The sequence below is a fragment of the Macadamia integrifolia genome, chromosome 13 (genome assembly GCF_013358625.1).
Source record: "Macadamia integrifolia cultivar HAES 741 chromosome 13, SCU_Mint_v3, whole genome shotgun sequence".
NCBI lineage: Eukaryota > Viridiplantae > Streptophyta > Magnoliopsida > Proteales > Proteaceae > Macadamia > Macadamia integrifolia.
In genome coordinates this window covers 28184194-28199985 of record NC_056569.1, presented here as the reverse complement: position 1 = coordinate 28199985, position 15792 = coordinate 28184194, and the positions used below count along the sequence as shown (strand labels likewise).

The window sequence follows — 15792 nt, the reverse complement described above, 5'->3', positions numbered from 1 at the left end:
TTTGAAATACTAAGGAGTTTCTCAAACAGTTTTGCATTGGTTGCTTACCTTTACAATTTAGTTGAGATCCTTCACATCGATGGAAGGATTCGATACAAATATGAAGATATGACTAATGAGACTCCTCAGCAACGTAAAAAAAAAAAATATAGGACACAATCCAATATGTGTTGAAAGAAGAGAGGTCCTGATGTGACACCCCCCATCTCACCGTATATCTGTCCCCCTATTGTAAAAGAATATTAATTGTTGACAGAACTATGCTTAATTAGTAGAGCAAATTTTTTTTTTTTTTTTTTTTCGTAGAGTAAATTAACGACCCTAGATCCCGGAAGGAAACATTATTATTGGAAGCTATCATGCAATGCCTGTGAACTTAGCAAATGCATATAAGAACACTGCTCTCCATTATTTCGAGCGTTAAACGAGTACTCAAACACACAACTCGGATTTTGAAACAAGAATTCCATCACCATCTGCATAGAGCCATTCCCCATCAAAAATCAAAGCTCCTGCAATGTAAACAGGGACATGCTTTTCACCCACACCTTTCTTACTGGATTTTAATGGGTGTGATGACAAGGCTCTAACCCCAATATCGCATCCATTGATCTCATCCACATCTCTAATGCAGCCATTGACTACAATACCAGACCACCCCATGTTTTGGGCCAACAGTCCCAAGTTCCCCCCAACTACGGCACATCTCATGCTTCCTCCAGCATCTATAACTAGTACCCTTCCTTCTCCTCTTGTCTCAAGAAGCTCCCGCACTAGCACATTGTCCTCAAATATCTTAAGTGTGACAATAGGGCCTGCGAATGCCCGACATTGACCATAAATCTTAAAGATTGGCTGGAGAACACGGAGTTCGCCACTAGCCAAAAGTGCTCCATTTGAGTCGCAAGCTTCAGCAGTAGCTAAGGCAGCCATTTAGATCCTGCAGGTACAGCATCTTATTAAGTCCCATATATGCAAAATGGAATACTAGCCAGAAATATATAGCATATATATAACCAAATATGAACACTATCCATATTTCACAACCTTTAATTGGAACATTCCCTAACGTGTTTAATTTGACTTTTTAAAACTAGTGCTTCAGTGCAGAACTGGAAAAAAGAACCTTATTAATTCAAAAGAAGAAAAAGAATGGTGCAGGGGAGTTTTAACATCATCAACGGATGCTGTGAATAAGCTTCTCATCAGATTATGGGCATGCATATATAGCATTTTTCCTCCTCCCTCCCAGCCCTCGGCCCCCTCTTGGCTTTCTAGGAGAAATCTTAATTGATCTCTGTAACCTAATCCAACAATTTAAAGGCTGTGTGTGGTATATGGTAATGCACATTGCCACATTCCCATTCTCAGAATGCAGAACTCATTCTAGAGAAGAATGAGAACTTTGTTAATTAATTTGGATGCTCATCTGGCTAGAATGCCTCCTTCATCCAGGAACAAATGACCGAGGAGTTCATAAAGGTGTCCCTGGAACAATTTGGCATGTTCTGAAGATATAATTAATTCCTAATACACCATGGATGGTGTCTGGTGGATGATATGTTTCTGTTGTACAGTTGTAGATGCAGCTTTGATTGATAAACAAAATCTCTCTTCACTAGGGGTGCCTTCTTTATCAGAATTAAGAAATGCCCAGATCACTGATTAATCCTCTTCTCCAATCCCTAGCTTTCAAATTAATCACCACTTGTAACTTCTTCACTATTTCCTAAAAAACCTTTAATTTCTTCGTCCTGGCTCTTCACAAGGAAGTTAGATTGTTTAAAATTTCAGAATCTCGGTCTTGCGAGACCAAACAAGATATTACAGCATCCCTGAATTTCGGATAAAATACTTTTGAAAGTAAATGCAGAATATATCAAAATGCAAAAGCCAACGAAAGCATACGCAGAAGAAGTGAACGTTTGAACCCTCTCTGCTCTATGGTGTTGCAGTTGTCTGGGAAAAGGCATGAAAACGTTTGAACATCATCAAACCATAACTTCTCGCAACTCTGTTAAGGAAAGGAGGGAGGAGTTGTCCACAACACAACCACAGGGGAACCATAAAAAAGAAAAATGAAATGGGGCAAATTAACAAGCATATATACCAAGAGGGAAGAACGGAAAGAAAAAAGGAATTTACCGCTAGCTAGCTAGCTAGCTCTTCCACGGCGATGGTGTATGATACGAATCATGATCGATACATTCCTTGATCAAGAGCTCAAGACCCAACAAGATAGCCAATCGATTGAGAACATTTTAGCTTGCATGTACCTCTTTTTCCTTTGGTTTCCTTTTTGTCTTTGGATCTAGAGATCGTAATATTGAGGCTCATAGGCTTGCTACAGGTGCCTCTAAAGTCTAAACTCAGATTGTCTCGATTCTGGTGGCTGAACCAACCTCTCATTCCTGTAAATCGATTTACTTTCTACTCTGGCTGATCGAATTACCTCCTCGGCTTTCTTTAAATGAATTCATTTTCATTATTGACCCAAAAAAACCAAAAACCCAATCGATTACCGTAATACCATATGAAGATTGAAGAGCGCATAAAGGATGTCATCTTAAAAAGCCAATGAAGAAAGAAATAAAGAAAAATAACAGATAATTATTAGGTTAAAATAGAAAAGAACAAGAGAAGGCGGAGAAGGGGAAAAGAGGGAGGTGGCAAGAATTTCTGCGAAGCTTACCTGCAGCAGTCAGGGCACTCGGGAAGAGGTAGCGAGGAAGCGAGGAAGCTAGGTAGCAACTAGCAACTAGCAACTAGCAACTAGCAACTAGCAACTAGCAGCCCCAGAGAGAGAGAGAGAGAGAGAGAGAAAACGCGCGATGGGCGACTGCTAGCTTTCTTCTTTGATTACAGTCGTGCGTGTTGGTAGAGATATATCCCAACTTTTATATTGACAAAAATACCAAATGTGGACGAGCCACGAGACAACGAATTTCGTCCAAAAGAGTAAAAGCGGGTCCCGTCCATGTATCAAAGGTGGGAACTTATCTAAATTCTGAGGTACAAATTTTGGGGGAAAACGCTTGGCACACCGCCCAAGCCAACGCCCAATCTGTCAGTCTTGCGTAGGGCTCGTCTGTGGCGTAATACGACGTGCGCCACAGAGATAATTGGGGAATATTGCAATTATGTATGCCTATTTTAAGGGATCACAGCAAGGACGAGGGCATGAATAGATTACTGTTAATGTCCTAACACGTCTTTCTCCCTCTCATTCTGTCTTAACTTCTTCTTCCCATTCCGATTTATTCTCCTCTACTCTCTTCTCACTTGTATCTTTTCATCATTCCACAAGGTAATAGAGTGCATTACCAACCTCCAATCTGTGGCCGAGGATTATTTCCAATACCATCAACAGAATAGGCATCCAACGTCTTAGTATTAGGGTCATCAATGGTCGACGAGCAGCATTTCCAACAAATCGAGACTCAAATTAGAAACATCGCCATCAGTTAAGATAGGATCATAAAACAATGCACAACATGTTTTCATGCTTAAATGAACTTTGAGAGCAATCATTCTTTGCTGCACTGCATTGGTGAGATGCGGATCTGAGTGGCCAAGAGCATCCAAGCACACCCCAAGGTGCTCTCAGCCATCCAGATTCTCACTGCACCAATATAATGCGGCAGAGGATTTTTATACATGCTTTGATGACCATCGAACTAATTCTTAACTGCTCATTCTTGCCATTAATATATAGGTTCAGCAATGTTGGCATTGACCATCGAATCAAACGATCTTGTATGAGATGGCAAAAGTGTATAATGTTATTCTTGAATTACAATTACTACCCAAATGGCCAAATCTCCCAAACCATCTATAGATCAGCTCCGTAAGCATAAACCCTAACCCTATTTATTAACCATGGGGAATCCCACCAAACTGTTACAAAACTGAGAGGGTTGATTACGTTCAATCCAGATATACCACCACGTATACCTTTTCACAATACTGATAAGAATGTTTTTTTTTTTTTTGATAGAATTTGACAAGAAGGTTTAAAAATTATGAAACAAATAAATAAAATAAATCATCTTCATGCAGTTTGAGGATATGAATCCTCCTTTTTTTAGGTATAGCAATGAATAGAGAGGGCATACCTAATGCACTCGGCTACTGCATGCGCAAGTATCCGGGGGCAAAAATTATGCAACCTTACCCTGAGAATTTGTTTAAGATGTAAACTTTCTTTCAGGATGGCCGAAATTAAACCTTCTTATTTGTGACTTTTCAAGGCCACAAATTTAAATGTACTTGAATTCCTTGGCCAGAAGTTAAGAATCAGTTCCCACAAAGGTACACCACTGACCACCCCATGTCCCCATGTATGTTGCTACGTAAAAGACCGTCTATTGGATGAGATTTATACAAAAGACAAAATTTCACTAATTCAAGCAGAGAAAAGAACATGAATACAAATGGTTGGAACTAAAGATAAGTTCTACTGCAGAGAATAAGCCCACCTGAATTTATTCTCTGCCGTAGCCTCCAACATTCAATAAGGAGATCTTCACTGTCAGGGAGGTACTCCTCTCTGTCAAACCAAGATCCACTTGGTCCACTAACAGCAGAGTGGCTCAGGCAGCTTCTGGGTAATGCAAATCCTCTGCCGACCTCCTGTAACATGAGAGCACATGGAGAGAATGAATAAATAAATGTCAACTAGTCTAATTAGTAAGAAATACACCGAGTATAGAGGAACATATTTGGTGAACCATAAACCTTATGTCACTAGTTAAATCAAGAACTTTGTTTGCAGCAATCAGAATGATTTAAACTAGACAATAAATTATGTTGAAAGACAACCATAAAGGAGCTTCTAGGCATATTGTAAGGTGTCATACAAATTAAATTTAGAGATCGACGTTAATGCTAGGCCAGGTACAGGTAGACTATTAAATCCCAGATAACTCTTCTATCATCTTTTTCCTCCATCTTTCATGTCCAAGTTCCATAAACTGTGAGGTCTTTCTTCTTCAATGAATTCATCAGTGCTATAGAACCCCGGTAGAATTTAATGCATCAGGAACTTTACGTATTAAGATTCTCAAGCACCATTCAATGTTCGCAAAGATCTTAACGAGAACTCATGAACCATGAATGAAGAAACGGAAAAACAATATAAATGGGACATGGCCACAGAACTATCAAATTTTGTACACTCAAATTCAAATTCAACCCAATTCCATCTCCCCATGCAGAATGGGTATGCCCTCATAAATCCTCAATCTAACAGATAAAATGGTTGATAACACTTGCCCGCTCATTTTCTTACTCAAAATCTACCCACGGGGAAATAATGTTGTCTAGAAAGCTGAAAAAACTTTCATTGTTGTCAAAGCAATTGCAAGTTTGTTCAAAGGGTAGTTATTTTGATAGAGTTTTAACAATTAGACAAGAATTTTTTAGGGGCATTTGTACAAATAAATGCAGGCAACACCATCTGTCAGATTCCAATCCGACAGCTGAAAACCTCAATATCACCTGACTCCATTCATTTTAAATAATTCCCCTAGGTTATAATATAGGTTAAATCAGTCCATAAAACATGCAAATCAATGACATGTTCATGCAAATGACCAAAAATCCCAGCCATCAACTTCAAGATGAAAATACAAGCACGATGCTAAATAAAAAAAGAAACTCGAGAATTACCAGAGGTGCATCATGAACATTATTTTGCACTGTCGTTGCTTTCTCCTTACTCTTGCATAATAGAGGAGAGTGGTCACTGCTAGCGTCCCACCTCAACCAAGGAAGAAGAACTCCGTCCATTTCAACAGGAAGGGAAGATCCTGTTGAAAACCCAAAAGTTTCTGTTTCCCCACAACAGATCATGATGTCCTTTGGCCTTGTTGCTCCTCCTAATGTCGAACTAGCATCACTCCTTTCTCCATCGAATGATGAAATATCTGTATCTTCAACATTTGAAATGAAGTCTTCAAAATACTTCTCTGCCTCTTCATTCAAGCACTTGGACATCCTGCTTCTATCATTGCTCTTCTGATAAAATTAGTAAATAAGATTTAACGAAAAGGGAGGGTTAGGGAGGGCCCACAAAAAGTAACCACAGTAAATACAGGGCTTGAGAAAGACATTCCACTCGACTTGTATACTTGTTAATGTGCCCCTCCCCCCCCCCCCTGGGGGAGGGGGGGGGTTAGTGCCTCCATGTGTGTGCATGTGGTACATAGAGAGAGAGAGAGAGTAAAGGACATCAATGTCTACCCACTGCACTTCCAGGCATGTTAATGTCTGCACATTTGTGGGCGAGTTGGTGTATCCATGCGTACGCAGTGTTTTCTGAGCAAGAGGGAGAGAGCATTCTACCTTTCTAGGACGTGATGGCTTCTCTGTAATAGCAGCCTTTTCTGGATCGGGAAGCAATTCTCTAACAATCTTAGAAATCTCACAACCACGTTGTTCTTCAACCATTATCTCAGCTAGCAAATCCTGTTTACGCTTTTCTGACTGAAAGTTTTATGTTCACATCTATCAATATTGTGGCAATAAAGGAAATTTCAATAAAACGACATTGCAGCTATAGAGGCCCAAATAACCTATCAGATTACCATATCCTTCTTATTTTGAAATGTTCATCTAAAGTTCAGCTCAATTCTTTGGGACAACCAAGAGAATGTAATAGATAGGTAATGACTGATCTCAGATCATGGTAGTTGCTGATCAAGGAGATATCAAGGTCAAGTCTATCAAATAGTGATTCTCTTCTTTGCACCATCCTACATTTTGGTTCAAGGTTAACTAGGTCAGGAGCACAGGGAGTACAATAAACAGAATACATGTCATTAACTATCAGATAGAAGCAAGATGATTAGAAGATGTGTCTGAGTTCTGAAAGATAATTAAATTGACAATTAGTACCTGTTCCAACTTTGATGTGTAATTCTTTCGGATCATGGCAACAGCCTGAAGAACATCTGAATTGTTTGACTGCAAGCAATCACCATCCGCAAAAACAGAGGGCCTCCCTTTCATCATGGCCTGCAAAAATACATCAGGACCACAAGCTTCAGCAAATACTCAAGGTTTTGCACAAGTCTTACACGACTAGAGCAGAACAGATTCAGTAGTATATCAGGTTTAGGGAAAGAGAAAATCAACAAATACTTGTTCAAGCTCAATCCTGATTTCTTCAACCTTATGTCTGAGGTCTTCTGGCATGGCTTCATACAATGCAGTTCTTTCTCCATCCCCATAGGAATGGTCTATCTGAAAGTGTAAAAGAAAATGACAAAAGAAAGAAAGACAAAAAGATACTTCTTTAAAACTCTCAAATGAGGTCAAAAGTTTAATTTTTGCTACAGGGTAAGAACACCACCATCTGATCCAGTGCAATATAGTGCTCATTTAAATTAAGCTGCTCTATTCCAGAGACCAACCTTTTTCTGTGCATAAACTGTTTTTATTCTCCTCTCAGATCCTTTTTTACTGGAACAAGCACTCCATGCTTCATCATCAGTTAATGCAGAAGAGTGGCTCTGAAAGGTTAAAAAAATGTCCTTTTAAGTCTGCTTTGTTTCCACGGATAAAGCTCCCAAACGAACATGATACAAAACTACAGTAAGGACAACAACACGATCATTGAACCAGGATATTCTTCAGTTACTCATTATCGCAACTTTGAACTTCCTCTATTTCTTGTCAACAACCAAATAATAAGAAATAAATAAAACACCAGGCGTTGTTTAGGTTTTTTTTTTTTTGGGGGGGTAGAATCCCTGTTTAGCTTTAAGGGATGACAATTTCTTACAGAGTAGCCATCGTATAACTTTGATAAATCTTTCTGACTAAGAGATCTTTTCAGACACTGGTCAGGAGCTGTTGGCTTATGTGATGAAGTCCTCTTGTGATTTCCACAAGTGAAATTCTTCAGCTTAGCATGGTTGCTAGATACATGTGAAGGATCCACATCACCCTGTCATGAAAAAAAAAAAAAAAACTTATTTATTTACCTTTGTCCAAGAAAATGATGAAGAAACTGTACACGTATATAATACTATCCAAGTCCATATTACAACTTCATCTCTCAGTTACAGAAGAAACAAGACTCGTACACTTATATATAACTTATACATCTGATTTTCTTTAACATTTTTCAAGAGGTACCATCTAAAGAATGATGATATGATCAACCCCCACCACAACCTTCCTGATCATGCACATTGAACACATGTTTTAGGAGGCCAAAGCATTACTTGATATGATAATCCTAAACATCTGGCGTATAATTTTTCTTCTCCTCTTCAACCTTCCAAAAACAAGTGCAAAAATCTGATACTAAGGGCATCCAACAGGGTTGATTTTCTAGAACCAATTAACTATGATTTTTTTTTTGGGGGGGGGGGGTTTGAGGTGCCTGGAAAGCATAGTTCGAGGTCTCGGAAAGAACTCACTAAAATCTCGTTTTTTGGCTTTGGCAAGTGGAGACCATAGGCAAATGAAAATTGACTATCTCACTCGAGATCTCGGTCGGTTCATTTCTTAGTTTCGATTCGACTCGACCAAGTCACATGATGTTTTAATCCCCATTTTGATGAGATTTCTCGCCTTTCTCACTAGATCTCACCTGCCTCACCCTGTTGTGAAGAAAACCCCTACAAGACTTTGTGTGGCGCTTCTTTCCAAATCTCACCTCTACAATAGAGATTATCAACTTCAACACTTGGAGATTGAAGTTTGAAATTTTTTTATGTCTTTTAGTTCCTTCTGTTTATCTAAGTTGTTTTAAACTTTTACTTGAATTATTAAAAGTACCAAATAATGTGTGGAATAACCTAAGATAGATCTATGTCATAGACTATCAACCTAGGGTTTGAAGTCAAAGTGCCATTTAGAGTTTGATTTTTTAAATTTAATGTTTTCACTGTGTTTAGAAGGCCTAAAATATGCTAGATGAGAAGTTTCAGGGGCTAACTTGACTAGATGGGCACCGAAACCCATCCCCGAGTTATCCCGAGATGTCTTGTCCAAAAAAACATGGTTTCACCATGATCTCACCGAGATCTCACCAGAACTCAGTTTTTGGCCTGGCCGAAACAAAGACCTCGAACCTTCTTGGAAAGCTGGGGAAGCCATATGCCACAAAAGTCTAAAGGAATCCCAACATCCAGATACAAATAACCTATATTTTTACACCATGATGAAGCATATCAGACTTCCCAAACTCCCACTCCCTTTTTTTCTTTTGCTTTTACATTGTTTTCCTTTTCATTGTTTCAGCTGGATAAGCTACAAGAGGGAGTGGAGAAGACCCACCATTTAGTTATACAGATGCTTGTTTTCTGGAAAAAGAACAAGGAGGTGGATTGGCTCATCAAAAACTTAGGGGAACTAATAAAGCAACTTTATTGAGTAGCTCTGGGAATTTCAATCAAAAGAAGGATTTCTAAGTAGGACATGATTAGGACTTGGAGATGAGCTAATTTATCCAGTGCACACTTGTAATTAACCTACCAAAAATTGGACGAGAAAAGCCTATTTTGGACCCTGAGTCATCTAGAACAATGAGTTCTCACTAGCCACCCCCCTTACTTTATCCTATATTTGTGATGTTCCTGATTTGATTTAATTAAGGATTCGGTTGTTATCACTCCTTTCAACTCTACACCCTCCTCTGAGCAGCGCATGCCGTACATGAAATTATTTAATTCCTTTCTGTTCAAACCGACTTGCTTCCTGAGCAACCCTAATTTATGTAGGATTTTATGTCTTCGTGTGCGCCCATAATCTAAAAGGTATCTAGATAGCCAAACCTCTTTCAGACAAAATAGTAAGAATTTCTTTCAAAATGTGATCTCCTAAATTGTGGTGGTGTAGAGGGGTTTGCTGACACAGGCCCTTCAAAACTCAACTGAAAAGGGAAAAAATGTCCTGATAATGTTGATAGTTCAATGGAAATTAATAAAGAGGCCATCAAAATTTTGTTTCTATGGGGAGTAGAATTTTGTTGATGTACGGGAAACATCGGAGGAGACCATTCACCTTAAAAATGACAAAAATTCCCCCTAGCTTATCAACAATGAAATAGGTCAAGATAAGGAAAAGTTCATCAATCTGAGTTGAGCTAACACCTTATATTGTAGAAAAAAAACAATGTCACCAGTTGGAATTGACTTAATATATTTGAACATCCAGAGTATCATAATATATATGTATAAGTATATTTTATTATGCGTGTTAAAAGTGTTAACAGGAAGAATGGGAGAATCTTGTGTGTCTTTAACTGATCACACAAGTCCCCTATTTATAATATAAAATCATGATAGAGTCATGATAAAGTCATAATAGGAGTCATGACTATCATGATAGAGTCATGATAAAAGTACAAAACAAAACAAATAAAGTGTTTACAATTATACCCCCATCCAGCCACCCCACTCTAATTAGGGTCAATGGAGGGGGAAAAAACTCAATGTGCCCCTGCGGCACACTAATACTTATTCTGACACTCCTCCTCAAGTTGGTGCATAGATGTCACACATGCCCAACTAGACTAAACTAGGATGAAACAGCTTTCCAATCAGTCCTTTAGTGAACAAATCAACTAGTTGATCACCAAACTTCACAAAAGGAACACAAATCAAACCAGCATCCAACTTCTCTTTGATGAAGTGTCTATCAATCTCCATGTATTTGGTTCGGACATGTTGTACTGGATTATAAGCAATACTGATAGCAGCCTTGTTATCATAGTAAAGCATCATAGGAAGACGAACAGGTACACCAATATCATCCAATAGTGTATGCAACCACAGTAACTCACAAATCCCCTGTGCTATGCAAGAAATTCTGTTTCAGCACTAGATCTAGCCAGCACATTCTGCTTCTTGCTACGCCAAATGACAAGATTCCTTCATACAAAGGTACAATAACCAGAGATAGACTTTCTCTTAGATGAGCCAGCCCAATCAATATCTATATAAACTTCAACTCGAGGGTGATCATAAGTAGATAAGAGGATCCCTTTTCCTGGAGCTGACTTCAAGTATTGTAAGTTACACATAACAGCTTCCATATAAGAGGAATAGGGATCATACATAAACTGACTGACCAAACTTAGCAACAGCAATGTCAGGTCGTGTATGTGAGAGATATATTAGTTTTCTTACCAACCATTGGTAGCGGCCTTTGTCAACTGGTTCATCCTCCTTTTCCTTGAGCAACCTACTAGCTTCCATAGAAATATCAGAAAGATAACAACACAACATACCTATCTCAGACAGCAGATCAAGGATGTCCTTCCTTTGAGAGAGAATGATCCCTTTTGAGAACCAGGCAAGAGCTCGAACAGCATGAGGAAAAAAAGAATAAGAATGAAAAGAAAGAAGAAGAAGAAATATAGAAGAAGTAGAAGAATGGAAGGAAATAGAGGAGAGAACTTCAGAGAGGGAAGAAAGGGAAAACAACAGCTATGGCAGCCACGGTTCACACCCAAGAAAAATCTTTCAAGTCTTTCAAAATCTTCAAAACTTCAAATCTGATTTCTTCTCCATTACATGGCTAATTGGCTATTTAAAAAAAATAATGACATAACATTGGACGCTAATTAAAAATGGAAACTAATCCTAAATAGTAACTGAAATAAAAATCTCACCCAAATAAAATACTACCAACTAATCCTAAGACTGAAAAAAAGGAAAGCAAATCATAAGAAATTCTTCTACACCCATCGCCCAACTGCATCTGCTGCCTTATGGTATGTTAATGGGACAAAGGTAAGATACGATAGAGGCTAACAAAGGTAATGGAAGGGAAGGTGAAGGTATGCTTAGAAACTAAAAACCTAAATCAGAAATTAGGCTCTGATACCATGTTAACAGGAAGAATGGGAGAATGCTTGTGTGTCTTTAACTGATCACACAAGACCCTTATTTATAATATAAAATCATGATAGAGTCATGATAAGAGTACAAAACATAACAAATAAAGTATTTACAATTATACCCCCCATCCAACCGCCCCACTCTAATCAGGGTCGATGGAGGGGGGAAAAACTCAATGTGCCCCTACGACACACTAATCCTTATTCTAACAAAAAGAATTCTTTCTGTAAGAACATACTCAAAGATAGTTAACATGGGTGTATGGAAAAAGTAGGGAAACGTAAAAGGATAAGACGGAAAGCTAGCATGCCCCCCTTGCTCAAAAGAGCCTTGCCCTGTTTCCCAGACCGCTATGGGTAGAAATCCTATCTGGCTGTTCCACATTCATGAGAAACAATACAAGCTGAGGCATAAGATGAAAAAGTGAAGCTTCAAAGTTTGTAACTAAAAGCATTTGGGCAAATTTTTTATGGCAGCAGCAACCTTGACAAAACCTCCTCTATCCAAGCCCAATATCAGCACAGTCACACTCCTTTTACCACCAAAACCCACCTCTTTACACTTGATACAAATACCAAAATAAGTACTTTGGAGCAATCAACACTCAAACAGGGAATCTATAGGATATGATGCCACATCAAGAACAACTGGTTTTCTTGGTGAAGACATTTTTTAGCCATGTCTTCTAGAAACCTCATTTCTATTTTAGCCAAATTTCATGTTAAACACTTTCTCATCTGCCTGGTCATGGTGGGAATTTTTTTTTTAATTGGTTTCAAAACCTTGCGATTTGATGCATAAATTTTTCCAATAACATCACAAACTCTTGACAGGAGGTTGTCCCAACACATCAATTATGGGATATAATGGTACACAGTTATCTCCATACATTGGTTGGTTTGGATATAGTTCATTTGTCTAATTGTCCTCTCATTGAAAACCAGTTTTAACAACGTACCCGGAAAAAAAATTAGCATTGCATTATCAAAATTATATCCCCCCATATGTTGTTTGCTTTTCATCATTAGTGACTCATTTTTGTCATCATACTCACTCAATCAATCCATAAATAACTCAAACAAAAGGTTATTAAGTGGTTTCTATTGATTAATGATTAGAAATGGCGTGTTTCTCTTTTGCAGCACAACAATTGAAGATTTGGGAATGCATTTCAAAGCATGTCATTTACTCTGAATGAAAACTTATCCCTATTCAAAAAGAATTCAGACTGTTATTAGAAAGATAAAAGTTGTCTAATACATGTCAATCGTAAAGAACTTCATATCCTATCATTCAAAGGATGACCTCCTGCGCCATTCCAGATAATATATACGAAAAGGAAAAGAAAATCAGCAAAAAGAGTCACGATTATGAACTCGGGGGAAGAGCAAACTCCAGGAAACAAACTGAAGAGAAAAATATTTGAATAGAAAGAGAGAGAGTAAAGGAGGATCGAGGATAGCCGTACCTCCGAATCACTAAACTGATAGCACGCAACAGAGAGGGAACGCCTCCTCCTGGAACTAGATTTACTGTCGGAAAGAGGTTTGGCAGTGGAAGCGGAGGCATTAGCGGCATCACCCGGTCGTGCGTGTTGCCTGGAAACGGACCTTCCGCGCCTCGAGTCCTGAGAATGAGACGAGCCTTTCATACAAGAAGTTGTAGTAGCAGTCGCAGAGGAGCAAGTGCCTCCTATGGCAGAAGCGCGGCGGGCTGATGATGATCGTGGTCGGCCCCTTTCGCTTCCTCTGAGGACGTCCAGGCCCCTGTCCTCGTCCTTTAGGTTGAGATGGGGAGAGAAGAAGTCTTTAGCAAGGTCGTCGAGGCTGATGATGGTTTCAGGGAAGCCTGAACCCCTGTCAGCGTTCACGAATCTGGCCTTGGCTGCAGCTGCAGCTGCTGCCGGGGGTAGCTCATCCAAGTCCAGCGCATGGGAGCGCCCTGAGAATCTGCTGAGGCTCCTGGAGCGGCGATGATGAGTTGCATTCCTATTGGAAGAGCCCGCATCATCCGCATTGGAAGCAGCAGTTCCAATTGGGGATCGCTTCGTCGTCGATTTAAATGCCGAAGTCGCCATTACCTGAGAAGAAGAAGAGAAAGAAAGGAAGATATCTCAAACTCTAGGGTTTGAAGATGATTTCCAAATTCTAGGTAGTACTAACAAAGCACGGAAGTGGAGCTGAAACGAAATGGTCCATAAGATTTACAAGGAAAGTATCGATTTCAAATAAGAGGAGGAAGGTAAACACGTCACTCACATGACTACAACACGAGAGAGGACTTGAGGAGTGAGGACCGAGAAAAAGCAAGCAAGGAGAGGCAACTAACAACTACTACTACTTTCCTTCACTTTACAACAGAGGTGATGTGAAAGATTTGGCGGAGAAATCGAAATTTAAAGCATTCATCAGGCTCGGACTTCTACAAAAAAAAAAAGACTTCCGACTCCAATATTCTACTTTCTACCCCAGAAGAAATAAAATTTCAGACAAGTGATATACAATTACGGCCACATGGTCGTCGAAAACTACGACTATTACCTAACAATGGTTGGGAGCATGGTTAGTAAGTTTGGGAACGGTGATAATACAAGAACAGATACATATAGTAATTAAATAGATCATATGATAATAATACATTTCAAAAAATTCGGTGCAACAAAACACATAAGGTAATTATACGGTGTTTAATATGGTTGCTCTATCAAAATCTGAGAGCAAAAATTTAGAACTAAAAATGATTATTTGAAATTAAATTCTAATCTACCATATTTTTATGGACACTAAAATTCAATCTGATTTTTCAATTTTAAATCATTTTTCATTCCTTTGAATTTTTACATTTAATATTAATTAAATGTGACCCCTAAAAAGGATATGATAGAAAGAACTAAGAGGAGAATCAAACATCATCTCGTCTCGTAACTTTAACATGTTCTCTTCTTCTTGGTACGAAAACAAAGTTCAAGAAGATGGAAAATAAGTGTTTGCAATTGTTCATCCCAGAGATGCGTTTGGATTTTCTTGAAATTACCATCAGGGTACAATCTAAGACCAGTCATGGATCAATTTTAAGGCTCAAGAACCTCCTCCCTTCAACTCCTTTGATTTCTCAGATGCAGTATTGCAAGAACAAAGGGAGGAGAACACCTGTGTCATTTCCCTCTTTCTAATTCTTCACATTGTCTAGCTGCAACTATGTTTGTAAATAATTGTTGGTCCAATTCAAATGGCGATTGTATGCTGCATTTCATTTCAAAAGGTTTTCATTTCAACCCCATTTGGAGAATCCCGCTCTTAGCCATCTTTGTCCATGTAAGTCACCTCTTTTGAATCTTTCTTGCTTCTCGTTAAAAATTATTTGCAAATGCAATCACCCTCAATTGGATTTTCAACTACCAATGAGAAGAGAAATAGAGAAGATGGAGGGTTGAATGGGTTTTCAAGAATCGATGGGAAGAGAAATGGATAAGAGAATGAGAGCTGGGGGTATTGATGTCTTACCTATCGCCCTTGGTCACTGGCCGCTGAGAACGGAGATGGAGAAGGGGTCACTGGGGCAAGGGTTCCTCATTTTTTTGGTTTACTTAGATGAGGGAAGAAGAAGGGTTATAGTTTTGATCGATTAGGGTTCCTGATAGAAGACATGGGTCGGGAATTAGGATTTGACCCATTTGGGTTAATGTTAATTTTTTTTTTAACCTAAAAGTTTTATTGAGTATGTAACGTATCATACAAGTATTATTCGTGTATAATACGATTATCTTTAAAATTTGCGTATTAAATGGCTTTTTTGGATTGATATGCCAAATTACGAATTTTTGAATTAAACGTTCGGATGCACGTATTATACACGTATAATACGCATATTTTATTAACTATGGTTGGGAGTTGGGAGTTGGGAGTAACGGTGTTAGTCGGCTTGATTCTGGTTT

The 15792-nt window shown here is 38.7% G+C and overlaps 2 protein-coding genes across 5 annotated transcripts; both read right to left on the bottom strand.

Annotated features, from left to right (window-relative positions):
* Positions 1-388: 388 nt before the first annotated feature.
* Positions 389-2929, bottom strand: LOC122059295 (putative 4-hydroxy-4-methyl-2-oxoglutarate aldolase 3). 2 transcript variants are annotated; one of them, XM_042622006.1, is made up of 3 exons: positions 2833-2929; positions 2693-2738; positions 389-940 (listed from the first exon to the last, which is right to left on the bottom strand). In XM_042622006.1, the coding sequence occupies exon 3, from the start codon at positions 931-933 to the stop codon at positions 433-435; it is 501 nt and encodes a 166-aa protein (XP_042477940.1). In that variant the 5' UTR covers positions 934-940; positions 2693-2738; positions 2833-2929; the 3' UTR covers positions 389-432. The 2 variants fall into 2 exon arrangements, with proteins under 2 accessions (XP_042477940.1, XP_042477941.1); XM_042622007.1 differs by lacking the exons at positions 2693-2738; positions 2833-2929 and adding an exon at positions 1909-2637.
* Positions 2930-4212: 1283 nt separating this feature from the next.
* Positions 4213-14276, bottom strand: LOC122058625. 3 transcript variants are annotated; one of them, XM_042621263.1, is made up of 9 exons: positions 14117-14276; positions 13327-13938; positions 7787-7951; positions 7416-7514; positions 7144-7245; positions 6898-7017; positions 6346-6486; positions 5671-6018; positions 4213-4632 (listed from the first exon to the last, which is right to left on the bottom strand). In XM_042621263.1, exons 2-9 carry the CDS (start codon positions 13933-13935, stop codon positions 4444-4446), a joined length of 1773 nt encoding a protein of 590 aa, XP_042477197.1. In that variant the 5' UTR covers positions 13936-13938; positions 14117-14276; the 3' UTR covers positions 4213-4443. The 3 variants fall into 3 exon arrangements, with proteins under 3 accessions (XP_042477197.1, XP_042477198.1, XP_042477196.1); XM_042621264.1 differs by having other exon boundaries at positions 7174-7245; positions 13327-14269; XM_042621262.1 differs by having other exon boundaries at positions 13327-14267.
* Between the last annotated feature and the right edge of the window lie 1516 nt (positions 14277-15792).